The sequence below is a fragment of the Staurois parvus genome, unplaced genomic scaffold, assembly GCF_062004578.1.
Source record: "Staurois parvus isolate SC_StPar_1 unplaced genomic scaffold, SC_StPar_1.0 ptg000486l, whole genome shotgun sequence".
Taxonomy (NCBI): Eukaryota; Metazoa; Chordata; class Amphibia; order Anura; family Ranidae; genus Staurois; species Staurois parvus.
In genome coordinates, this window is record NW_028318282.1 from 2,967,234 (window position 1) to 2,993,764 (window position 26,531).

General features: G+C 40.5%; 1 protein-coding gene and 1 long non-coding RNA gene across 2 annotated transcripts in view; one reads left to right on the forward strand and one right to left on the reverse strand.

The window, feature by feature from the left end:
• Positions 1-26,142, reverse strand: part of LOC149452292 (NACHT, LRR and PYD domains-containing protein 3-like) — a 64,323-nt gene extending 38,181 nt beyond the window's left edge. The window contains exons 1-6 of the mRNA XM_089689585.1: positions 26,024-26,142; positions 21,699-21,875; positions 21,454-21,614; positions 17,642-17,819; positions 7,383-7,448; positions 359-2,123 (exon numbers count right to left, since the gene is read on the reverse strand). Coding sequence (XP_089545711.1) covers positions 359-2,123; positions 7,383-7,448; positions 17,642-17,819; positions 21,454-21,614; positions 21,699-21,735 — 2,207 coding nt within the window. The 5' untranslated portion in view covers positions 21,736-21,875; positions 26,024-26,142. The remainder of the gene's footprint in view (positions 1-358; positions 2,124-7,382; positions 7,449-17,641; positions 17,820-21,453; positions 21,615-21,698; positions 21,876-26,023) is intronic.
• On the forward strand, positions 9,149-15,424 carry LOC149452293 (uncharacterized). Its single transcript, XR_016314898.1, has 2 exons — positions 9,149-10,097; positions 13,850-15,424. It is a non-coding gene; the product is annotated as an uncharacterized LOC149452293 (long non-coding RNA).
• Positions 26,143-26,531: the final 389 nt, after the last annotated feature.

The following is a 26,531-nucleotide window of genomic DNA, read 5'->3' on the forward strand; positions in this document are numbered from 1 at the left end:
ACCTTTAAAAGAAAAACACCAAAAAGAACTAGACTGATCACTGAGCCAAAGAGTGACTGTGACTGTGTGCCTGGTTACGGGCCAACAACGAGGAAAAAGAGCCCTGGGCATCATTCAAGCAGTTCCTACGGGGGTAGCGCTACAGACAGGAACTCAACTCTCTTCTTATGTTGGATCATTCTGGATTTGAATTCATCATTTCAAAACAAATGTATTTCTCTGTAAAAGTGAAGTATTAACTGATGAGTTCACATTAGATACAAAGTCTGTATATAATCTAAAAAAAAAACCAATGATTTATAATTTTTCTGGTAAAAACACCTGAAAATGCCAAATTAACATTATATTTAATATTTACCTCAAACTTTTGATAATGTGTAGAGCTGGCATAAGCTTCCTCAATCCTTCACTCTGAATATTACATAAATTTAGGTTTAATTCTGTCTCTTTACAGGATTGAAGGATAAAAGACAGCACAGAGCAGTCCAAAGGGCTGAAGGGGATACCAGAAAAGTCAACATGTTTGATTGCTCCAACACATTGTGACACCAGAGCCTTATTCCTGGTCTCATGGAGACAGTAGAATACATCAAGAAGCTCTCTGGTGCCTCTTCTTGATTTCTCAGATCTTTGTTCTGCAATTTTCTCCTGAATCCAGGTTATGACATGTCTGGCAGCCTGAGTAGACAATTCTCCCACATGAGACTTTAACATTGATCTAGTAGAAGAGTCAGAGAGACCGCAAAGGAAACGGAGGAATATTTCAGCACGACCGTCTATGCAATGTTTTACCTCATCAAGTGTTTCCTTTAATCTTTGAGGATTATAGTTAATAAAATGGACTAAAGCAGCAAAAAACTCCTGAAGCGTGAGATGTAAGAAGGTGTAATCCACACCAGGAGGCTGACCAGACTCCATCATGAAAGATGAAAAGACATGTTTATCATTTCTCACACCAAATGAGTCCAGATGACGCTCATCAAATACAATCATGTGATTCATGACTCCATGTTCTGCCATCAACCCAATAGATGTCAGCAGTTCCCAAACAGTGTGACCACTATCTTTATTCTGGCTGTGATTGGCCAGAATGTTGGAGACAAAAGTCACAAAGAGTTGTGTCATGGTTTTGGGTGGAATGTTGGAGAAAAAAGTCACAAACAATTCCGTAACTGTTTTGGGTAGAATGTTCGAAACAAAATTCACAAAGCCTTGTGTCAAATGGGCTTTGAAGCAGATTGATAACACTGTACAGATGATCCAGCAGTATGATGGGATATAACAGAAAGTGTACAGTGTGTCATGCTCCTGCACATAATGAAAAGCCTTTTCTGCTAATTCCTTATTTCCAAAGAAATTATTAAAAAAGCTTAGTCTGTCTCCATGGAGAAATCCCATGATGTCAGTTATTCTCTGGAAATCATCAGTATTAACTGATGTCAGTCTGGTTGGGCGGCTGGTTATCAGTACAGAGCAACCCTTAAGAAGACTCTGTTTTACCAGACTGGTCACAATCTCACCAAAATGTGTTCTACGATCGGTATAGGTACACACGCTAAATGATCTGAAATCTATTTCAACACTTTCATCTAAGCCGTCAAATATAAACAGAAGTCTTTCCGGATCTTGTAAAATATTTTCAATCTCATTCTTCAGATATGGATATTTATGAAGAATCATTTCCTCCAAGCTGACCTCTCCCAGTCTATTAAGGTCCCGAAATCTGAAGAAGAACACAAAAGCAAATCTCTGGTAGTGTTTTCCAGTCACCCAGTCATAGACAAACTTCTGCATCAATGTTGTCTTCCCTATTCCTGGCACTCCGCTCACCAATACTATATGTGGTACACTTTGGGACTGGCGGCTCCATCGAAACAGCCTGTTGGGGGAAATGTGTTCCAGTCCAGATTGTGTTTCCTTTAAACATTCCTCATGTTTTACCCCAGTCTGGATTAGCTCATTCTGGGGACGCTGCCTAAACTGATCAGTGGAGACTACAACCAGCTTCACATAACGTTCATTGATGAGAAAATTTTGTGGTTCCAGAGTAGTTCCTGGGGGTCTATGCTCCACTAAAGTCTCAGTCTTCTCCATCATATGGTGTTTGTGTTTTTCCTGAACATCTGGAAATACAGTATAATATTAACATTTAATGCCTAGAATTTTGGCAGAAATTAACATTGTAATGTTTGGTCTATGTAAACATTCGGCTACTTATATTCTGAATGTAGATCTTTGAGTACTTATTATAGGTTCATATAATTTTAATTCAATGACACAAGTAGTATACAGACAAATGATTAGTTAGTAAAACTAATTTTATTACAGGCATTTGTATAGCACCAACAAATTTTGCTTTACATACTGTACATTCACAGCAGTCTCTGCCCTCACATTCTAAGGTCCTTTTTTTCACATACATACTTATATGCACACTAGGACGAATTTCGATAATTTTTGATAGGAGACAACCAAGAGTATAAAGGACAACCCAGGGGCGACCCCTGCTGGTAGCCAAACCCCCACCTGCAACACACATTTAGTTAGTAGTCAGCAGTAGCAAACAGGACCCAAGACAAGCAACCACTAAAACAGGGCAGATACTGTTTCTTTCAATTAAAGATTTTGCAGCAAATACAAAAATCCCATCTTCTCTTTCGTTCATTGAAAGATACAGCTGGATCAGTAGATTGACACCAAAAGGACATCCCAAAGCAGTGCCAGATAAAAGGATGGGTCAAAAAACTAGGCAGTGACCATCCTGACAGAAGCTAGATTGCTAGATGTAAACTTTTCCAACCAAAATTAGCATAGGCAAAAGCATGACAACTTTGTAGACCTTGGTATTGCTGTGAACAGACAACAAAGTAGTCACCTTTCAATCTTTAGAGACAGAAGCAGAGGGATGAAAGGCCTAGGACACAGTCAGAGTCCTGGTAAATTGAACCATTATGAGGAACAAAGATTATTTGTCCAAAAGAGTGTAGGCTTGAACTATCTTCCTACGAATCTATCAAGAGAAAGTAGATGGCGAAGCCTTCTGTTTTCTCCTGAGATCGTCTGGAACAATGAACAGGGAATCACTCTTCTCGATAGGGGCAGTAGATTCCAAGTAAAATGAAATGGCTCACACTAAATCCAACTAATGAAGTGCCACTTCCTTTGGATGGGCTGGACTGGGACATAAGGAAGGCAGAACAATGTCCTCATTCAAATGAAAAGCTGACAACTTTTGGCAAAAAAGGACAACTGAGGACAGAGAACCTTTTTCCTGATGAAGAACTAAAAACAGCAGTTTACAAGAAACAGCAGTCAGCTCCAACACCATGCAAGCCAAGGTGATGGCTAACAAAAAAGGCTACTTTCTTAAAAAGAGTCAGTTAGGATACAGTGGCATCATTGGTGGTCTAGAAGGGGGAACAACCTGTGTAACCCCTTGAAAGAGTATGGAAGGAAAGAGAAGCTAAGTGACATTGAAACAGGACAGCCAAAGCAGAAACCTGACCTTTTTCAGTGCTGAGGGCCAGACGTTAATCATGACAGATTGCAGAAAGGCCATAGTATGCAGAAAACCTGCAAGGATGAAATCCCAGTGATTCACATCAGGCGAAACAGGCATTCCAGGTATGGTAGTAAATGAAGTGGCAGGTGGACTTCCTGGTTTTGAAGCATGGTGGAAATAACAGCTGAGGAGAGACCTCTACCCTTTAACATCTGTGTTTCAACAGCCAGGTTGTTAAAAGAAGTGACTGTTAAGTAGAGTGGAATATTAGGACTGGGGAAAACGGTCTGTAAAAAGGGGAAAATGCTAGGGTACTTTGGTGATGTCTGAATGAGGTTTTTGAACTAAGCCTTGCAAGGCCAATCTGGGGCTAGCAGGAGCACAGGAGGGTCCTCATATTCTATCCCCTGCAATAATTATATAAAGAGCTTCAGAGGAGGGAAGGCATAGCAGAAAGTGTACTTGTTCTATGGGGTCACTAGAGCATCCACCAAATTGGCTCATGGATCCTTTGTTCTGACCAAAAATCTGTGAATCTTCTGACTGAGTTTGGATGCAAATAGATCTTTTTTTGGGTATGTCTCTGGACCCATGGGAGGGGAAGGTTCAAAGTATGACTGTCAGATGCAGAAGCAGGTAGGGAAGGGAGTTTTTTTTAGGGACCTTGTGGAAAACACTCTCTCCATGCTAGAAGCAAACCCCTCAATAGTGGTGGTAAAGTCATCAAAAGTTACAGGTGGCCCAGGGAATGTTGACGCCACCTGAACTGCATCCAAGTTTTCAAGGATGGGGACTGACAGGCAACACAGAAAGGGTCTATAAGCCAAGGTGATTGCTAACAAAAAAGGCTACTTTCTTATAAAGGAAATATTATTGACCATTCCACAACCAGCACAAGAAAGGAGGTGGTCTCTTTCAGCACAGTGCCTGGCCGCTTTCCAACTCAACCTCCTTTGCTCTGTCATGGTTACCCAGTGAAGTGGAGACAGGGAAGTGCATTATTATCATGGAATACTCACATTCTGGTCACAATCCCCAGGAGACAAAAGCAATGGTAAACTCAGCTACAGGTCTGGTTGTGACCATACACCATGTAGGACTGTCCCTCTATAGCCCCAGAAGGCAAAGCTCCCAGTGGAAAGAGATTGAGGGTAAACCATCAATAAATATGCCCATCACACCTCAGGTGAGACCCCGGAGAGTGTCAGTGGTGGAGGGATAGATTGGGAGTCACCCAGGCTACAGGCAGAGTATTGGCCCCTAGAGGCTGATTGTGAAGGTCCTCAGATGACACTAAGGAAGAATAGAGCAGGGGGGACACTACAGAGGATCTAGACTCTCTGACAGGACCATCAGAAAGTTGGATGCAGCTGCTCAGCCATGGATACCCACTCCATGAAGCTCTGTACATACTGTTGTTGTGCTAATCTAAATGCTACATGAAGTTTGGAAGTCTTTAGCCATTGACGCTGTAGACAATTGGCGACTTCTGCGCACTATGCGCTTCAGCATACACTGACCCCGCTCTGTCATTTTACGTGGTTGCTGTTGTTTCCAGTTGCTTCCACTTTGTTATAATACCACTAAGAGTTGACCGTGTAATATTTAGAAGCAAGGAAATTTCATGGATGGAGTTATTGCACAGGTGGCTAATTATTACAATACCACACCTGAATTCGCTCCTGAGAGTGACCCATTATTTCACAAATTTTTTTTAGAAGCAGTCTGCATGCCTAGGTGCTTGATTTTATACACCTGTGGCCATGGCAGTGATTGGAACACCTGAATCCAATGATTTAGAGCGGTGTCCCAATACTTTTGGCAATATAGTGTATTTACACACACACTATATAAAACGTTTTTTTATTTAAGTGAAACTTCACTCTCTCAACCAATACTGACTATGTTTAATGTTTAGATTGTAATCTCTAATGAGCAGGGCCCTCTGATCCCTCCTATATTCATTTGTAATTGTACTGTCTGCCCTTATGTTGTAAAGGACTATATAAATCCTGAATAATAATAATCCTTATGCTGCTAGCATTAGTATATAGGAAAGTATATCATGTTTGCTTGTTTAAAACTTTTTTACATGCCTAGACAAATTATGTCATACATCCCAGGAGTCTTCAGGAAGGGAGGAGGGGTTTTCTCAACTAACTATGCTACATGAATCATCTGCCCTTACTTAAGATGGCCACAGCCATAAATGGCGGGGGTGTTTATTAAAGTGATTTCTCAGGAAAATAAAAGCATGGAGACATGGATGGATGGGGGAATTTGCTTTGAAAAAAATGAATTAAAAAGCGTTTTTGGTTTGTGGTGCTCAGATGCAGTGTAGTTCTGCTTTAACCACTTGCCTACCGGGCACTTATACCCCCTTCTTTACCAGGCCAATTTTCAGCTTTTAGCGCTGTTGCACTTTGAATGACAATTGCGCGGTTATGCAAGATTGTACCCATATGAAATTTTTATCATTTTTTTCTCACAAATAGAGCTTTCTTTTGGTGGTATTTAATCGCCGCTGGGCACTTTACTTTTTGCACTATAAACAAAAAAAGTGCAAAAAATTTGAAAAAAAAAGTTTCTTTGTTTCTATTATACAATTTTTCAAACAGGTAATTTTTCTCCTTCACTGATGTGCGTTGATGAGGCAGCACTAATGGGCACTGATAGGCGGCACTGATAGGTAGCACTGATGGGCACTGAAGGGCATGGATAGGCGGCACTGATAGGCAGCACTAATGAGTGTCACGTATAGGAGGCACTGATTATGGGTACTGATAGACAGCACTGATAAGTGATACTGACTGGCATCACTGCTGGGCACTGACTGGCAGCACTGCTAGACATTGACTGGCGCAACTGCTGGGTACTGACTGGCACAACCGCTGGGCACTGACTGGCTGCACTGGTGGGCACAGGTGGGTGGCACTGCTGGGCAAAGGTAGGTGGCACTGCTGGGCACAGGCGGGTGCACTGCTGGGCACAGGTGTGCAGCACTGGTAGGTGGCACTGCTGGGCACCGATCATCAGGGCACTGATCATCAGTGCCCTGATGATCGGTGCCGATCCCCGCTCTGACAACTGCCGGTTCTCGGTAGTACTTTCCTAGCACTCTCACAGCACAAGGAAAGTGCAGCCGAGAACCGGCAATTGCATTACCAGATGATCACTGTGTCACTGGACACTGCTGATCACGTGGTAAAAGGCAGCTGTGATTGGCCTTTTACCACATCACGTGATCAGCGGTGTCCGTAGGACACAGCAATCATGGAGATCGCCGGGTGCGTGCCCCCGGGGGCGCGCAGGAGAGCGCGTTCTGGGAGGACGTCATATGACGCCCTCCCAGAACTGGCCGGCCGCAGTATAGCTGTCATTCGGCTATCTGCGGTTGGCAAGTAGTTAACTAAGGTTAAAAAATTTAAGAAAAAAAAACTTTTTTTTACATTTTACAATTTTTTTTCCTACCTCCTGTTGCAAAAAGTACCTTGTTTACAGAGCTCGAAATCAAGCTGAAATGTACACACACACAAATGGAAGTCACATCAGTGACTCCGCCCCCTGCCTCTGTTAGGCTCTGTCCAAGCTTTCAATTAAAGAGAGCACCTGAAAGAAAATAACGTTTGCTGTATCACTTTATTTCAAGCAAAATCAACAAGTATTTTCTGTATGTGCTGGAAATGTTCTTAAAAAATCAAACTAATGCAGCCACCACATCAAAGGACTGGTTAGTGCAATGCATTATTTTTTTGTTTTGGAGTTTGGATACTCTTTAAACCTGCTTTGTTATTTAGACTGTAGGATCTGAAGAGGAAAGTATAATTTCAGGGAAAACATTGCACCACCAAAAAATTGGAGATACTTTTCATCAAATTACCTTCCAGCTTCCTTGTCAGTGAGTGTCCGTATTCATCCAACAGAATCTGATCCCTCAGACCCAAACCTATAGAAAAATAAATTGACAAAAGCTATAACTTGATCCCCCATATGGCATACACTTTATTTGCGCTCCATTAAGCTATAGTGGTTCTGCTGCTTAAAGTATTATTTAAAAAAAACAAATGAAGGTGTATTGTCAAACATGGTATACTTACCTGCTCTGCGCAATGGTTTTGCACAGAGTAGCCCTGATCCTCTTTTTTTGCAATCCCCCGTGTTACAGGCTTCTCCTCTTTGGGGAGTGTCTCCATGGAAAGCCACTTATTCCATGGGTGCACCCATGCATGCTTGGTCCTGCTACCCGCTCCCTTGTCACAGCATTTGATTGACAGATTTGGCTCCTTCAGCTATCCATCTGCCTAGTGGGAAGGGAGTCAGCGGCGAGAACTGCTTTTCTCGTGCACATCGTTGGATCAGATCGGGCTCAGGTAAGATTAAGGGGGCAGGGGGGCTAGGGGATCCTGCAGCACCGAATAGAATTCATTAATGTGAAAAAAAAACCTCAAGGCTTTAGAACCTCTTTAACAGTGTTTGTTTGACTTCTAGAATAAAGACCAAAAATCATGCCCATCACTGACATCCCTATCATCGCTTTCTTACTCTCCTGCTCGGCAGCTCAGAAAGAGGAAGATGAGGATGGTGCCCCACATTGATTTTCACCCAGCCAGGTTACTCTGCACCCATCTTCTCAGGCAGGGCAGGGTCAGTGACGCCACTCTCTGGGGGCAGGGCCAGGATGGATGGAGAAGGTGGTCATGTGTCTCCGAGGATCACAGCTGGCAACTCTCTCCAGTCATAAAGGTGGTGATGAGGATCAGGATGATGGAGCAAAGGAGAGGGGGATCTTTATTGATCGCAGAAAGTTCTGAGAGAGGATCCTGGCATCTCCTTCATTTCACCCAAAACTGACATCTCAGTTTTGGTTGGAGGAACTCAGATTTTACTACCCCCCACAACCTGGCACCTTAAGGTGGCTGCCTGAGCAAACTTATGCTGCTGCCAGCCCTGGGAAATAAAACCCTCAGTTCTAGGGTGGGCTGATATTACTCCAGCGTGGATCTATGGAGGAGTGAAAATAACACTTGAGTACCAGTCACTTTTTGTTTTTTTTCAGATGTTTATTTGCTCCAGGCTCAGGGAGAAAGGGCTAGGGCTTCATATGCCTCCAGTAACCTGTTTTACAGACCCTAACCACACTCATGCTGTCATAAAGAAAACATTGACTATGGTGTAATACAAAAATAAGGACCATCAGGCAAACAGCAGCAACACTGTCTTCACAGCTCCACAATCAAGTAGTGGGTATATTCATGCATCAAGTATCAGGAGCCTCTGAAGGTCAGAGTCCATCCTCCTCTAGCAACCCTTCTCCTCCTTGATCTCTACCTAAGGTGCTCTATCCTCTTTGACCAAGCAGAACAGCTTCAGATGAATTGTGATAGGCTCAACCAGGCTTCTGGCCTAACCAGCATAAACTACTGGGCATACCACACCTCACCATAAGTTACAGGGAGAGGAAATGCTCACCAGGAATCTCAAGTATTTATATCCTCCCCCAGAATGCACCACTGAAAACAAACCTCCTGGTTGGCCGGGGGGGGGGGCATAAATATTCCTTAACCACTTGCCTACCAGGCACTTATACCCCCTTATTTACCAGGCCAATTTTCAGCTTTCAGCGCTGCCGCACTTTGATTGATGTTAGAAGCTTTCCTTAACCTAATACCTAATATCTTCTTATTAACAGTACTAACATAAGTATGAATGAGTTGGATCTTAATAGAATAATTGAGTTATTATATTTATATTTGTTCTAGATTGGGAAAAGTGAGTAATTAGACTTCATAGTTTGTGAATTTATATATGAACATATATCTTGGGTTTCCTTTACATTCAAGCCACATATGGTAGCAATTGGTCTACCATCCTCCCCCATCTATGTAAGAGATAAAGTTACACTCAGACTTTGAGAGAAGTAGGCTGGAGGGTTTGTTATATATATATACATCTGTTTCCAATTATCTTTGTGGGACTACAAGTATATTAGCCCATTTTGAGGAAAAGGTGGGGGCTGGATTGCTCATTTAAGAGTTGAAACAAAGACTTTTTATGCTCACTTTGCTTGCAGCCTTGATGAGACACACACACACATACATACATATACATATATACAATCTTATTATCAAGAACTTAAATATATTTTTTGGACATTATTTAAACATTCTGTATGCCAATATTTTATTTCTAATTTTATGCAACGTTATTATTAAATCATCTTTTTGAGTAATTGCAAGAAGTGGAAGGACTTTCTATTTGAACATTTCTCATCAATACAAGTTAATAAAATATCGAGACAATACGATATTTTACAGTGGCGAGCCTCCAGTTCGATTCGTTTCCGCCGATTGCTTATTTTTGACTTTTTTCTTCTTCATCTTGCTGAGAGGGAAGTTGTTTGCAAATTCAGCAAACTATGAAATCAAGCTTTCAGGAGAAGTAAAGTCTGCAACAGATGAATCGTCGGCATAATCGAGAACCTAAAAGCAGAATTGGTGAGAATTTTGCGCAATTGCAAGAAACGCTGTTCCTTGGTGATGTCATTTCCCGCCAAGAGAGAAAAGACGCGTTATGTAAAGAAAGACCTTCTTAATTGGTAAGTAATGGATTTTATTGATGAATTATCTAGAGAGAGTAAGTTAGAATTCAAGAATCTGTCTACATTTGTTAAAGATAATGAACTTTGGCGGTACATGTATAATGAGTGCTTACAGGCTAATAGTAAGATAGAAAAATCTAAGTTTTCCTTTAAGAAACTGAGCAAACAAGTTAGAAATGTAATGAAGTTAGTTAATGTTTTTAACGCCATGATTTTTGATGTTCCTAAGACTGCTACATGTGTAATGAAGCAAGATCAGAGCAGTGTATGTGCTAATTGCCAGATTTTGACTGAGCAAATAGATGATATGCAAAGTGCAATTCAAACAAAAGACATTCAGTTATCTGACCTGCAGAATGATGTAAAAAGAATTTGTGTGACTACTAAGGCAGAGAAACAAAAATCTTTTGTACCAGAGATCCAGTCTATAGAAGGAGATCCTATAGATCAGGAAGAAATGTGTAAGAGAAAATTAAGGGATAAAGCTGCAAAACTTAATCTTAAAATCCTTGATCAGCTCATGAAAATTTTGAAGGATATGCCAGCCTATGATATGGATGCCGATGCTTTCTATAACATGGAGGTTTATGAAAATTTTTGTAATAATTTTTGTTTAAATCAGGAGCAAAGAAATTTTCTATTCTGTTTATGGCTCCCCAGCGTTATGGCATGTAGATTAATCAAAACGCCATATATTGAGGATGATGAGGAAATGCATAGCAATGCATCAGACCGACTACGTCAATTATTGAAATTTACTACTGGAGAGGAAATTCCTTCTTTGGAAATCTTAGACTCCTTAAGAGCTACGATTAATGATGATCCTTTTGAATTTAAAAATAGATTTTCTAAAGTATACAAAATGATATTTAATTTAGACAATGAGACTCCTTCTATGGTAAATGCTTTTGTTAAAAAATTCAAGTATCTTGATCCAGCATCTGTTATTATTGCTACTGGAAAAAATGATTTAGATCACGCAACCAAAGTTATAGATACATTTAGAAGGCTTAAATTAAACAATCAGAAGAAGGAAAGTTTAATTGTTCAAAATGGAGAAGAGAGAGAGACCATGTGCTTAGCCACACCCAGTTATGATGATGAATACGTCACAGGCAGGACGAGAGTCTCAGAGCAGACAGGAAATACTATTTGTTTCTATTGTAGACGATTTGGTCATTTGAAAAGAGATTGTATTCATTATAAATTAGATTTACAAAGAAAAGCTTTGGAATTAGAAGACCAAAATATAATTTCTGAACAATCTGCTCCTCCATGTTCCAACAATAGTCTGTCTGAGTTGCCTTATGCCTCAGAAGTTAAAAAGATCAGTTCACTGAGAGTTAACAACAGCTTAAACAATATGGTAAACAGTGCTGTTGTCATTAATAGGAATGGTTTATTGCCATTGCCGACATTTAAATCAGGATCAAATCGAGATTCTTCCTTACTGTTGGAATATGTTGCTCCAAATTTATTGGATGAAAGTGGAAGGCCCAAATCAACATTAATTGATTCTTCCATGTACTGTAATGTTGGAAGTATTTGTACAGCAACTGCTGACATGTCTTCAGATCATAAATGGCCACATACAGGAACCAATCTTGAATTGGAACAATTGGTTATATCACATACAGATCTTTGGAGTCGAAGCAAAAATGATGTAGGTTTGTTTAAGGATTTTGATGTTGACATTGAAGGTAGAGACCCTAAGCCTCAACCTCAATACAAATTGCCATTAGAATCACTTCATCCAATTTCTTCCATTATAGATGAGTTTTTACAGCAAGGCATTTTAAAGAAAGTAAAATCAGTGGTGAATAATTGTATTTGGCCTATCAAAGTTGATAATTCATATTCTTTATCAGTTGACTTCAGGACATTGAACAAATGCATCACAAATAACAGATCTATTGTTCCTGATTGTAACATAATGTCACATCTGGATGCCAAGGCCAAAATATTCTCAGTACTTGAAATTGCCAATAGCCATTTGTCAGTACCCTTAGCTAAGAGTTGTCAATATAAACTTGCCTTTAGCTTCAACAAAGAAACTTATACATTCACAAGATTAGCCCCAGGCTTAGATTTAAGTGATGGGATTGTTCATGAGTATTTGGGAAAAATATTATCTAAATTCTCTAGGCCAGAATGTATTGTCCAGCATGTAGACAAGCTTCTCTTGTCTACACAAAATAGAACTGAACATATCACTCTTTTGTCTGAAATATTTACGTTGTTACAAACAGCAGGATTGAAATTGAATACAGAGAAAGTTCAGTTGATGAAAAGACAGGTGGAATTCCTTCATATGCAAATTAGTCATGGACAGAGACAGTTGTTGCAAGATAAAGTTAAAACTATTTCTGCTTATCCAATTCCAACAAATCGCAAGGCTTTGCATCAGTTTTTGAGCGAAGTAAATCATTGTAAAGATTTTATACCCAATTTTGCAGAAAAGTCTAGATCATTATTTGATCGTTTGAGACAAAAAGATGGAGTATTTGATCAATGGGATAAAACTGAGAAAGAAGCTTTTGAACTATTGAAATGGGATTTGCAGAATGCTACTACATTAAGTACTGTTGAGTTTTGTAGTAAAGTTCCTTTTGTTTTAGAAACCAATGTTTCCAATAATGCAATCTCAGCAACTTTGTCACAATTAAAAGAAGATAATAAGAAAATAATAGGTTTCTTCTCAAGAACTTTGACAAATATGGAGAAAAACTTTGATGCACATATGAAAAAATTGTTAAGTGTTTTCTTTGCAGTCAAGGTAACAGAAAACATTGTGAGGTCAAGTAAGATCATATTACAGACACCTGATTCATCACTGAAACTCCTAGAGGAAGATGGTTCAACAGACAATTATCGTGAAAAGTATCCTATATGGTACAAAACACTGTCATCCAAACACATACAGATAGAAGTAACAAAAAGACCTTTTCAGGAAAACATACCAACACATGTTTGTACAGCTGTAGGTGAGAAGTTTGTACCTCATGTTTTCAACATAGGAACTGAGAAAAGTTTGAAACCAGTATGTGTTACTGTAGATCAGTCTTACACTACAAGAAGTAAGCCAACACAAAAAACAGCTACGCATATTTCCAATTTTATAGAGATAAGATCAAAGGCATGATCCTTTGTCATCTCTGGGTTGATACAAAACCTTTCTTTGGTTTTGAAACCAAGGTTTTGAATCATGACCAATAATGGAGATGTAGCGTCCTGTTATATTTATTTTTGTTTATTTCAGGTACTTATATAGCGTTGTCAATTTTACTATTTTATATGTAGTGCTTTTTACATATATAGTACATTCACATAAGTCCCAAACCCTCAAGGGGTGTACAATTTAAGGTTCCTAACTCACAGTCATACATACACATACTAGGGCCAATTTGGATAGGAGCCAATTCTCCTACCAACATGACTTTGGAGTGTGGGAGGAAACCGGAGTACCCGAAGGAAACCCACGCAAGCACAGGGAGAACATACAAACTCCAGGCAGGTGATGCCATGGTTGGGATTTGAACCAGCAGCCCTAGTACTGTTAGGCGGAAGTTCCCGCATTCTAAAATAGAACACTACAAGTCAATAAGAAGTATTATAATCAAAATATGTCTTCCATGTCATGACTAGAAATGTTTGTGATTATGATATGTAATATTAACAGATAAATGTAAGAGGATTAATCCATGTAAAATTATCAATGCCAAAATAATGATACTGCATTTCTGTTACAGGAAATGACCTAAGAGTAACTGTTAAAGGAAGAAAGTTCCAATATTTCTAAACCTTTCAGATGATAATACATTTTCCAAGAAGGAAATTTATTCTGGAAGAAGCTTTGCAACAAGAATTTCATTCATCATTGTTTTTGTTGTTCTTTTTATGTTCAATAAAGTTATTTTAACTTTACAGAGTGCTAGAAGAAGACAAGACATCTCAAGGCATCTCATAGAGGAAGAACGTATAAAACAATTGACTTTTTGACTACTGATGAAATAATTCATTCATCATCAGATATATTGGTTTTTTTTGTGTGTACATTTTATTTTGACATATGTTTACTATATCAAGATGAGATCAGTTTTCACATGAACATTTGCAATCACACACTACGTATTTTCAGAAGTGAAAGGGTTAAACTTTTGTTACAACAGAGTCACGCTAATTAGTCAGAACATCTGTTGTTAATTAAGCTAGAGATACGTTTTTCTAAGGTACATATAGAGAAACTTAGGCAAGCTTTACATTGTTATATGTATGTTTTTTTTAAAAAAAAAAATAATTTGATATACATGTATGGATTGAAGTTAGAGAACATATGTTATGTTTAAATGTTGATAAGGTATTTTGAAAAGATGTATGGATTATAGAACTGTGTGCTACACACATTTTGGAGGGAAAATATGAAACATCTATTTTTTAAGTGACATATTTTTAAAGTATTGTACTATAATGTTACAGTTATACATTTATTAAGGGGATGAATTATTTGGTAAAAGGAAAATAATAAGGGTAAAAATATTTTTATGTGATACATAACAAAAGGTTTATCAAAGAATTTGTTTTCCCATTATAGAATCAAATTAAAGATATGTTCAGATCAATTATCCTAAGATCCAAAAACGCATGAATGGATACGAAAGTGACGAGAATGTGTATAAATGGATTAAGATAAGGAAAATGATTAAGATTCGATAAAATCGATCATTTTGAGAGGGAAATGTTAGAAGCTTTCCTTAACCTAATACCTAATATCTTCTTATTAACAGTACTAACATAAGTATGAATGAGTTGGATCTTAATAGAATAATTGAGTTATTATATTTATATTTGTTCTAGATTGGGAAAAGTGAGTAATTAGACTTCATAGTTTGTGAATTTATATATGAACATATATCTTGGGTTTCCTTTACATTCAAGCCACATATGGTAGCAATTGGTCTACCATCCTCCCCCATCTATGTAAGAGATAAAGTTACACTCAGACTTTGAGAGAAGTAGGCTGGAGGGTTTGTTATATATATATACATCTGTTTCCAATTATCTTTGTGGGACTACAAGTATATTAGCCCATTTTGAGGAAAAGGTGGGGGCTGGATTGCTCATTTAAGAGTTGAAACAAAGACTTTTTATGCTCACTTTGCTTGCAGCCTTGATGAGACACACACACACATACATACATATACATATATACAATCTTATTATCAAGAACTTAAATATATTTTTTGGACATTATTTAAACATTCTGTATGCCAATATTTTATTTCTAATTTTATGCAACGTTATTATTAAATCATCTTTTTGAGTAATTGCAAGAAGTGGAAGGACTTTCTATTTGAACATTTCTCATCAATACAAGTTAATAAAATATCGAGACAATACGATATTTTACAATTGACAATTGAGCAGTCATGCAATATTGTACCCATATGAAATTTTGATCATTTTTTTCTCACAAATAGAGCTTTCTTTTGGTGGTATTTAATCGCCACTGGGCGCTTTACGTTTTGCGCTATAAATACAAAAAGTGCAAAAAATTTGAAAAAAAAAAAAAAGTTTCTTTGTTTCTATTATAAAATTTTTCAAACAGGTATTTTTTCTCCTTCACTGATGTGCGTTGATGAGGCAGCACTGATGGGCACTGATAGGCGGCACTGATGGGCACTGATAGGCAGCACTAAAGGGCACTGATAGGCAGTACTAATGAGGTGGCACGGATAGGCGGCACGGATAGGCGGCACTGATAGACAGCACTAATGAGGTGTCACGGATAGGCAACACTAATATGCAGCACTGATAGGCGGTACTGATAGGTGACACTGATGATGGGTACTGATAGACGGCACTGACTGGCATCACTGCTGGGCACTGACTGGCGACACTGACTGGCACAACCCCTGGGCACTGACTGGTGGCACTGACTGGCAGCACTGGTGGGTGGGCACAGGTGGGTGGGCACAGGTGGGTGGCACTGCTGGGCACAGGTGGGTGGCACTTCTGGGCACAGGTGTGTGACACTGCAGAGTGGCACAGGTGGTTGCACTGCTGGGCACAGGTGGGTGCACTGCTGGGCACAGGTGGGTGATCTGCTGGGCACAGGTGGGCGGAGCTAGTGGGCGCACTGCTGGGCACAGGTGGGCGGAGCTTGCGGGTGGCACTGCTGGGCACCGATCATCAGGGCACTGATCATCAGTGCCCTGATGATCGGTGCCGATCCCCGCTATGACAACTGCCGGTTCTCGGCAGTACTTTCCTCACGATCTGACAGCGTGAGGAAAGTGCAGCCGAGAACCGGCACTTGCATTTTCCTCTGATCAGCGTGTCATTGGACACTGCTGATCACGTGGTAAAAGGCCGCTGTGATTGGCCTTTTACCACATCACGTGATCAGCTGTGTCCGTAGGACACAGCGATCACGGAGATCGCCGGGTGCGCGCCCCCTGGGGCGCGCAGGAGAGCGCGTTCTGGGAGGACGTCATATGACGTCCACCCAGAACTGGCCGGCCGCAGTGCAGCCGTCATTCGGCTATCTGCGGTCGGCAGCTAGTTAATCAGCATTCCTGCAGCTCCCTGGTCTATTGTTAAAGGTGTAAAAGGGGATAAAAGAAAGAGCGCATTACCTCAGTAAACAATGAATAATTTTATTTAGGAAATATACTCACAAGAGTAGTGGTAAAACAGGCATAAAATAACCATAATCCACACAGGCTTACAGGTCAATCCAAAGGAGAGATAAAAGCTAACGTGTTTCGAAGGGTGATCCCTTCTTCATCAGAGCTGGGTTTGACAGATAAAGACTTCAATTTGGCAGAGCTCCCATAGCAAGGAGACATTCAGCCACTGAGTGTCAGTTTTACAACATTTCAGCCTGTTTAGTGTTTATCCCCTTCTACAGTTTTATCAAACTTCCCCAGCTTCATGATAGAGCTGCACAACCTTTGATCAACAGTGGATGAACACACTGTTCATTATTAACATTCGTTTTATCTGAGTCCTTGAGCGCAGGAGATAGTGGATGTTTGGTGACTATTGTTAAAGGTGCCAGTGACACGAGCAACACTGAGCTTAGGGGTAAACCAAGTGAGATACTACAAATTAGCCTAGACAGACTACCACCCAGCAAAACTACACTTTTCTAGTCACCAATGCTGATGAAAGGGGGAGTGGGGGGTTAAAAATGCATTCAAAAGATATTGTTACATGTTACTTTTGCTATGTGTATTGGATGAAAACCTATAGACAAATGGTGAACGTGTAACTGACATATTACTCTGGTAAGCCATATTGTTAAACACTCTTTGCTAAATAGCTAGAAAACAGTAAAGAAAAATGAGACTGACAAAAAAGATCATTACTTATCTGTCTTGCTGTCTGTGCCTTGGAACTTTTTCGGCATCCAAGACTTCCGGTGCACTAGATGCAGGTGTCCCTCACTGCACAATGGTTTTCCTCCCTCCCACTGCAATGCCACTACTGTAGCTGCGAGGATTGTCACAATTGTTATTGAAAACACAAAGTCCTCTTACCTGTCTGTTCGATCTCATCCAGAATTGCCAATAAATTAGGATGAGGATGATCTTCCTTTAGTACATACAGACAATTCAAGAATCCAATCACAGCTTTTTTTCCTTGATCCTGAATATCTTGTAACAAGGTGTGAGAGAAGCAAGAAACCCCAGATCCTTTTATTATTGCCCTGTATTTCTGAAACACAGACATATTATTCTCACCAGAGAGGTCTGGAACGTATAGTTGCTTATATTAGAGTAGTGTGGTATTGGAGTGATTATGCTCAGCCGCAGTAGATGTGTTTTTCAATGAATGGTGTCAGCCCAAACTGTATTTTAGGGCATGGCAGTACACTTTTTTAAAACAAAGAAAAGTTCAGATAAAGTTGCCCACACATGCGTTTCATCTTCACAAGGCAAAACAGGAACTGAAAATGCAGAGTCACCTGGCTCCCTTGTCAGCAGCAGTGCTGCCCTGCTTACCAGTGCCTCTGGTTGCATCACCCAGATCCCTGGCTCTCTTGGCTTAATCAGCATTGATTACAGCACCTTGCTGTATGGTCCCACCCCTGGCATCTAAACAGGGTTCTCCTAGCACCTCGGGCTTTCCCACTTTTTCAGAGATTTAAAGACTCCCTCCAGCACCTTGGACTCGGTAGCCACCTCAACTTTCTCAGTCTTCACACTGAGCCCTGAGCTATGATTAGGCTTTGTTTATAATGCAAACCTGTGCACCCACCAGGGGCACATCTACCGTGAGGAAAACAAGGCATTTGACTTGGACAGCACCTTTTAGGGAGGCGGTGCTGCCCCCAGGCAGGAAGGATACATGTGGGTGTGAGCGGCAGGGCCTCCATTGGAGGGGGACAGCCAACACATAAGTAGGGTGGCCGGCTAAAGAGGAAGTCACATGAAGAGTTCAGGGGCCAAGGAGACCCGATCAAGTCACGTGACGTGACGTAACACGTAGGGTACGCCAATGACATCAAGCCGCAAACCGGAAGTGCACATGCCATTTTGGATAAGGGATTCTTGCACTTTATTCAAGTTACACAGTATAGTGAGTTTTACCCTGCTGTGTCCCAGGTGGACACTTTTAAATGTGAGTGTATTGGATTATTATTTTAATAAAGTGGGTTTTATTTGGCAATACTTCACTGTATGTTGCATTTTTTTTCATATGTTTGTGGAGCGTTCTGGAGATTGTAAGTGCTCACGGTGGTGAAGATCTTGGTACCAATATACCCTTTGAGGTTAAAGGGAAAAGCGCAGTTTGACCTGGTATTACGGGTCAAACTTGAAGGTGAGCACAAATACCCAATTCTATGGATATTTATATGTATGTGTTGATACAGTATATATTTGATGTAGCACATATTATTGTCACTTAGCACAATTTTTGTTTTCACTATTCATTTATGCACATTGGATATTATTAGCACTGTATTTGAGTTTATAGTACTGCGCTGCATTTTTTTGATTTATGGTTTACATGTGGGAACACATTACATGCTAGCTGCAATATTTGTTTCGTAGGAGGTCCACTGCGCTGAGGGTTTTTCATACACAATGGCTTTGAAATGACAGAGCTCAATTTTTTAAGACCCGTGGGTGTATGCCATCCAGTCCAGGTGCTTTATTCACCTTTATTCTGTCTAAATATTTTTTGATTATATCAATTGTGAGCCAATGTGGATCATCTGGAGCTGTGTCAATACCATGCCCATTATGGACAAGAGCTCCCCCATGCTCCTTTGTATACACAGGACTGAAGAAGGTATTTAATAAATTTGCCTTCTCTTTGTCCCCAGTCACCCACTCTACATTATTTTGTAAAGCGCCTACACGCTCGGACCTAACCTTTTTACTATTAATATATTTGAAGAATTTTTTTGCGTTGGTCCTGCTATCTTTTGCAATCTGTCACCACAAATTGAAAAAAATAAAACAAAGGAATCCAAATGTGAAGTCAAAAACTGTGAATTTAGTGGTTCTTCGCTGAGGGAAATGACAGAGGTGGATACCAAACACCACTAAACCCCCTAATGATGAACCTCACAGCACCTCGGTGCCCTCGCACGTTTTCTTTGGTTCTTATTTAACAAACATTTATTGTATGTGGCTTCATACAGCACAAGTGAAAAAAAAAACTCTAATTTGTTAAAAGCTACATGGTGTTTATTTTCCTTGTCAATTTCCCATCCAATACCAAGGAAGATTAAATATGACCTCTGACCTTCTGTTCATTCATACAAGGAGCCACAGCCCCCCTCACTCGTCTCACTGGCTGTGATTGACAGCATTGGGAGCCAATGGCTCTAGCTGCTGTCTCAGCCAATAAAGAGAGGGAGTCCTGGAATAGCCAAGACTCCAGTGCACATATCTGGATTGAGAGGGGGCTTAGGTGGGTATTATGGGGGTCTGGGGTTGCACAGAGAAGGTTTTTTACTTTCATGCATTGAATGCATGAAGGTAAAAAATCTTGAGCCTTTAGAACCACTTTCAGTCTAGTACAGTTGTACAGACTCCTCTCCTCTACTAAAATGGCTTACTCTGATTTCACTGAACACTGTGAGCCTCTCACAATGCGCATTAGAAGCTGCATCCTCCTGGCTGGAGGATGTCCAGCATCATCATGACTGTCCCTGGCCCCTCCCCTTTCGCTAATTGGATTTGTGTTCTGTCAGACACGGAGGCCCAGCATAACGTGGTTGTCAGCTGCTGGCCCCTTCTACCTTCCATGATCTGTCCGCATTGCATAGAGAAACACGGAGGCAAAATATAAGCAAGTTTAAAAAATACAGTATATACAGTACTATTTAAAATTATGAAACAAATACAGTTCAGAGAATGGATAGGTACTTGTTCTTTTATTCTTCTTACTATAACCAAGACATGAAATAAACTTTGAGAAAATCCAGAGCTATGGGCAGCTGAAGACCCTACCCTACCCGTGCCCTCAGCTCCTCACAGGACCTCCTACTCTCTAGCTCCCTGGTCTCCTCCTCCCACGCCCGATTGCAGGACTTCTCCAGGACTTCCCCCATCCTCTGGAACTCCCTACCCCAATCCATCAGACACCTACACTCCTCACCTTCAGGCGCACCCTGAAAACCCTCCTCTTCAGGGAAGCCTACCTCAACCTCACCTAACACCCGACCTCACCTAACAACTAACCTCCCCCACTCCATCCCCCACAGCCATCTCCTCCTGTACCACCTTCCCCTCCCTCCTAAATTGTAAGTTCGAAAGAGCAGGGCCCTCGAACCCCTCGTGTAGTGTATTGTTACTGTCTTGTCTCATGTTCTGTCCCCCTTGCTACTGTACAGCGCTGAGCATACCCTTTGGCGCTACATAAATACTGTATAATAATAATAATATGCCAGACTTCCCTTTAGTGCCTGATCACACCGGTGTGATTTCAAATTGCACCCAAAAACACATCTTAACGTGTGCGATTTGCTGCGGCGCGATTTCTGAAGTATTTCTTGCATTACTTTTTCTGCGGTTTTGTTGCGATTTCACATACATAAAATATAATGGAAAACGCACTGCAAATTGCAAGAAATCATTGAAAATTTTCACAATTAGCAAAGTCTGCAGAAATCACACCTTAAATCTAGCTGAAATTGCACACAAATTGCACAAATTTAAATCACAGCAATTTGACCGGTGACTTATTCTTGTAAGTTTACAAGGCAGGGGCAGGACTGACCTTGACTTATATGGAGAAAGTCAAGGTCGGCACATAATCTCAGCAATTATATTAACATGTGATGTCACTGACATAGATATATATCAAAGTTCATTTAGAAATACTTTTGCCTTACATCTATGTTTAAGACATTCCGAGATTTTAGTTCTCTCAGGAGGGCTCCAGTGTCCACATTCTCCAGGATGTATATCAGATCATCTCTGTAATACTCGTATATCATCCTCAGGAATGAATCCGGATATGTAGACAGCTGACTGTGGAAACTTCTGATTTCCTCTAGAAAATAAAGTGAACTGTGTATGTGATGCTAAGGCACTATATATAAAAACCTTTTGAATGTCTTTTTGTTTAACCACTTACCCTCCAGAGGATTTACCCCCCTTCCTGAACAGGCCATTTTTTGTGTTTCGGCGCTGCGTTACTGTAGCCGACAATTGCGCGGTCATGCAACGCTGCACCCAAATGAAATTTGTGTCCTTTTTTTCCCCACTTTCTTTTGGTAGTATTTTATCACCGGTGTGTTTTTTATTTTTTGCGCTATAAAAAACAATTTTTAGAAAATTAAAACAATATTTTGGACTTTTTGCTATTATGTTCAGTAAAAAAAGCTAAAAAACCAAATTGCGCCTCAAATTTAGGCCAAAATGTATTCTGCTACATGTCTACTAAAAAAAAAATCTCAATATGTGTAAATTAATTGGTTTATGTGAAAGTTATAGCATTTACAAATGACGGTATACATATATATACTGGGATTTTTTTTCTTTTTCTACTAGTAATGGTGACGATCTGCGACTTATATCGGGACTGTGACAGGTATTCTGACACTGGGGGAACTGACTTGGTGTCACTAACATCGCCAGTGACACCAATACAGTGATCAGTGCTAATAACAAGCACTGACACTGTACTAATGGCACTGGGCATGAAGGAGTTAACAGTGTGCTGTTTTACAATGTGTGCTGTGTTTGTGCTCCATTGTAAGCACACTGCTTTGCTTGACTGTGCACAGCCAAGCAAAGCAGTGTGCTGGAGCTGACAGGGAGAAGAACTGTTTTGTTTACATGCAGTCCCCCCCCCGTTGGAGATCCTCGGCAATCACCGGGAGCCGGCGGGTAATCACCAGCCGGGACCCGGGGATTGACAGCCATGGCTGCGAAATGCAAAATCACATATATATATATATATATATATATATATACACACACATGATTTTGCGCACAGCTGCTGTCCTGTAGCAGTATTTCTGCTATGGGGCAGAGCTGAAGCAGTTAAGCTACAGTGGAATCCCAGGTGAGAGAGTCTGTGCTATAGGGTGCCATCTATGAGAAAGCGGTGGTCTATAGGGTGCCCTCTATGTGAAAGCGGTGGTCTGTCTCCAGTGGACTTACCTGCCCCTTGTGCAGTCGCAGCTACTTCTCTCCAATCAGCAGAGAGTGTAAGTTCCTTAAGTGGAGAGTAGTTATAACGGTGTAGAGGTGGGATAGACCTAAAACTCAGCAGTCGTTAAAGCTTATTCTCCCAGCAGATTGGAAAGATCAAGCTCTGACACAGCAGGGGACATGTTGGACCTCTGCAAAGAGACCACTGCTTCCACACAGAAAGCAATAGTCCTTCTCTGACGCATGAAGGTACTGAATAGGCTTTTCTACTTTGAATAATAAAAAAGAAGGATTGTCCAATGTCCAAAAGAACGCACTTTTGATAGTAGATTAGGAGGCAATTATTGAGAGTAACATCAAGCCAACACATTTCGGGAGAAAAGACTCTCCCTTTTTCAGGGCTTTTGCTGCACGCTATTAAACGGGAAAAATTCCCACGTCGGTTATATATTTTCCAAGTTTTGGAGGAAAACATGAAAGAGTGACCGCTGTCATTCCAGGGGCAGCAAACTGGGTCACTGGTCACTCTGTCATTTTTTCCTCCGAAACCTGGAAAAGTTATAACGGACGTGGGAACGTTTCCCATTTAATAGCGTGCAGCAACAGCCCTGAAGAAGGGAGAGTCTTTTCTCCCAAAATGGCTTGATGTGTCTGTCGTTACTCTCAATAAATGCCTCCTAATCTACCATTCTTTTGGACATCAGGCGCTCCTTCTTTTCTTTTATTCCAAGCATCTTGAACAAGTCATTGGTAATGAACAATAAGACCCAGTATTGTTCATAAGTGCACAATCTTTATTATGCCACGTCACACATCTAATAGCACAAGGCTTTGTGATTGGCTGCTAAGGCCCTAGGACTGTATTATGAGGAGGCAGGTGGAGTGCCATATTCTGCCCCATACCTGGAAGTTTCTGCTTGTAAATTAAAGGGATTGGAACAGGAATGTTTAGGCACCAGAGAGTGCTTTAGCACAGGTAGGGTGGTTATATTGGCTTTCAACTACTAGTGGTTTCCCTCAAATATTGCAGTGTAATTCTTCTCTACTATTCGTAATACAGTTGCAAGAAAAAGTATGTGAAAAAGTATGTGAACCCCTTGGGATTGCGTGGAGTTTTGCATGAATTGGGCATAAAATGTGCTCTGAACGTCATCTAAGTCACAACAATAGAAGAACACAGTCTGCTGAACATAATACTACACAAACATTAGATGTTTCCATGGTTTAATTGCACATAACATGTAAACATTCACAGTGCAGGGAGGAAAAAGTATGTGAGGCCCTAGCTTAATGACTTCTCCCAGAGCTAATTGGAGCCAGGAGTGAGCCAACCTTGACTCCAATCAGTGTGATGATATTGAATGTGTTGCTGACAGCTGTCCTGCCCTTAAAAAACACACACCTGTTTTGGGTTTACTGGTTTCAAGAAGCACTGTTTGATGTGAACCATGCCTCGCAGAAAAGAGCTCTCAGAAGACCTACGATCAAGAATTGTTGACTTGCATGAAGCTGGAAAGGGTTACAAAAGTATCTCCAAAAGCCTTGATGTTCATGTGTCCATGGTAAGACAGACTGTCTACAAATAGAGAAAGTTTAGCACTGTTGCTACTCTCCCTAGGCGTGGTCATCCTGGAAAAATGACTGCAAGAGCACAGCGCAGAATGCTGCATGAGGTAAAGAAGAATCCCAGAGTGTCAGCTAAAGACCTACAGAAATCTCTGGCACATGCTAACATTTTTGTTGACACATCTACAATAAGGAAAACATTAAACAAGAATGGAGTACATGGGAGGACACCACGGAGGAAGCCATTGCTGTCCAAAAAGAATATTGCAGCACGTTTGAAGTTTGCAAAAGAGCACCTGGATGTTCCACAGCACTACTGGCAAAATATACTGTGGACAGATGAAACCAAGATTGAGTTGTTTGGGAAGAACACACAACACTATGTGTGGAGAAAAAAAGGCACAGCACACCAACATTAAAACCTCATCCCCACTGTAAAACATGGCGGAGGGAGAATCATGGTTTGGGGCTGCTTTGCTGCCTCAGGGCCTGGACGGATTGTTGTCATTGATGGGAAAATGAATTCCAGAGTTTATCAAGACATTTTGAAGGAAAACGTACGACCATCTGTCCGCCAACTGAAGCTCCGCAGGGGATGGGTGATGCAACAGGACAATGACCCAAAGCATACAAGTAATTCAACAAAACAATGGCTGCAACAGCACAGAATACGCCTTCTGGAGTGGCCCAGTCAGAGTCCTGACCTCAACCCGATTGAAATGCTGTGGCATGACCTTAAGAGAGCGATTCACACCAGACATCCCAAGAATATTGCTACACTGAAACAGTTTTGTGAAGAGGAGTGGTCCAAAATTACTCCAGATCTTGTGCAGGTCTGATCTGCAACTACAGGAAACGATTGGTTGAGGTTATTGCTGCCAAAGGAGGATCAACCAGTTATTAAGTCCAAAGGTTCACATACTTTTTCCTCCCTGCACTGTGAATGTTTACATGTTATGTGCAATTAAACCATGGCAACATCTAATGTTTGTGTAGTATTATGTTCAGCAGACTGTGTTCTTCTATTGTTGTGACTTAGATGATGTTCAGAGCACATTTTATGATCAATTCATCCAAAACTCCACGTAATCCCAAGGGGTTCACATACTTTTTCTTGCAACTGTATATGTGTGGGAACAACTTTAAGGCCGTACCAGAAAGGCAGCAGTCCAAACCCTAAGAGCGTTTAGTGCTGATATCCACCATTGGGTACAACTGACTGGAGAGACTTCTCCCTACCAACCCACGCAACCACCCAACTATGACCAGTGACTGATCTAGTCAGTCCAGCGCAGTCTTCAGCACAAATGGCTTTTCTACTTTGGCTGTGGCTGCTTTCTAAAGAAAACAAACTGTTAGACTTTTCACATCTTTTGCTTTTACCTAGAATGTATTTAGCTGAACTGACAATTCAACTGAGCTTTGGGTAGGGTTTTCAGTGAAATCTCACACCAAAGTGCTGATCCATTCATCTTTTGTAAATGTAGAGTTCAATGTTAACAAACTGGATGGACCACATTAATACAACAGTGCACTGATAACTCTTTGATTAAGAATATGTATTTAAAACAAATACAAGATTAACACAAAGACATTCCCTTTATGCTTTTGCAAAAAGAATATCCTTCATAATAAATACTTGTCTCTGCATGCTTTTTTAAATGATTTCTAGGTTATAAAGTTGTTTCCTCTATAAATACCTTATAAATAAAAAGACAATGCTTTTTTTATGCTTACCAGGTAATTTCCACGGTTTGAAAATTTTCCCATCCATGTTTTATTTTCAATCAGATCATTGAGAGCAGTTTTTGCATAAACCGAAACACTTGACAAAATCATCCCATTTTTAATAGTCTGCAATAATAAAAAAAAGATCAATAAGTGTGTATAGAATGATAAAAAAAAATCAATCATCCAAAAATGGCATGTGACTGTTCGCCAAGGCCACACCAAAGTATAACTGAGCCCCTGATTCACATATATGCACTTTGTGAACTGCACAGGATTCGCATTCATGCGATCTGCTTCGGGTGTCAATGTTAAATTAAAAACATCCCAAAACAGCTTGCAAAATGCAGTATGATAGCCTGAATTGTATTGCATGGGTGTGAATGCCCATGCAAACTGATTCTCTTGTGGCAAAAAAAAAAAGGGTCCTGCACCATTTTGGTGTGGATGCAGTGTGATTTAAGCCATAAAAAATGAATGGTTCAAATCACACCGCACAGACATCGCATGTGATTTG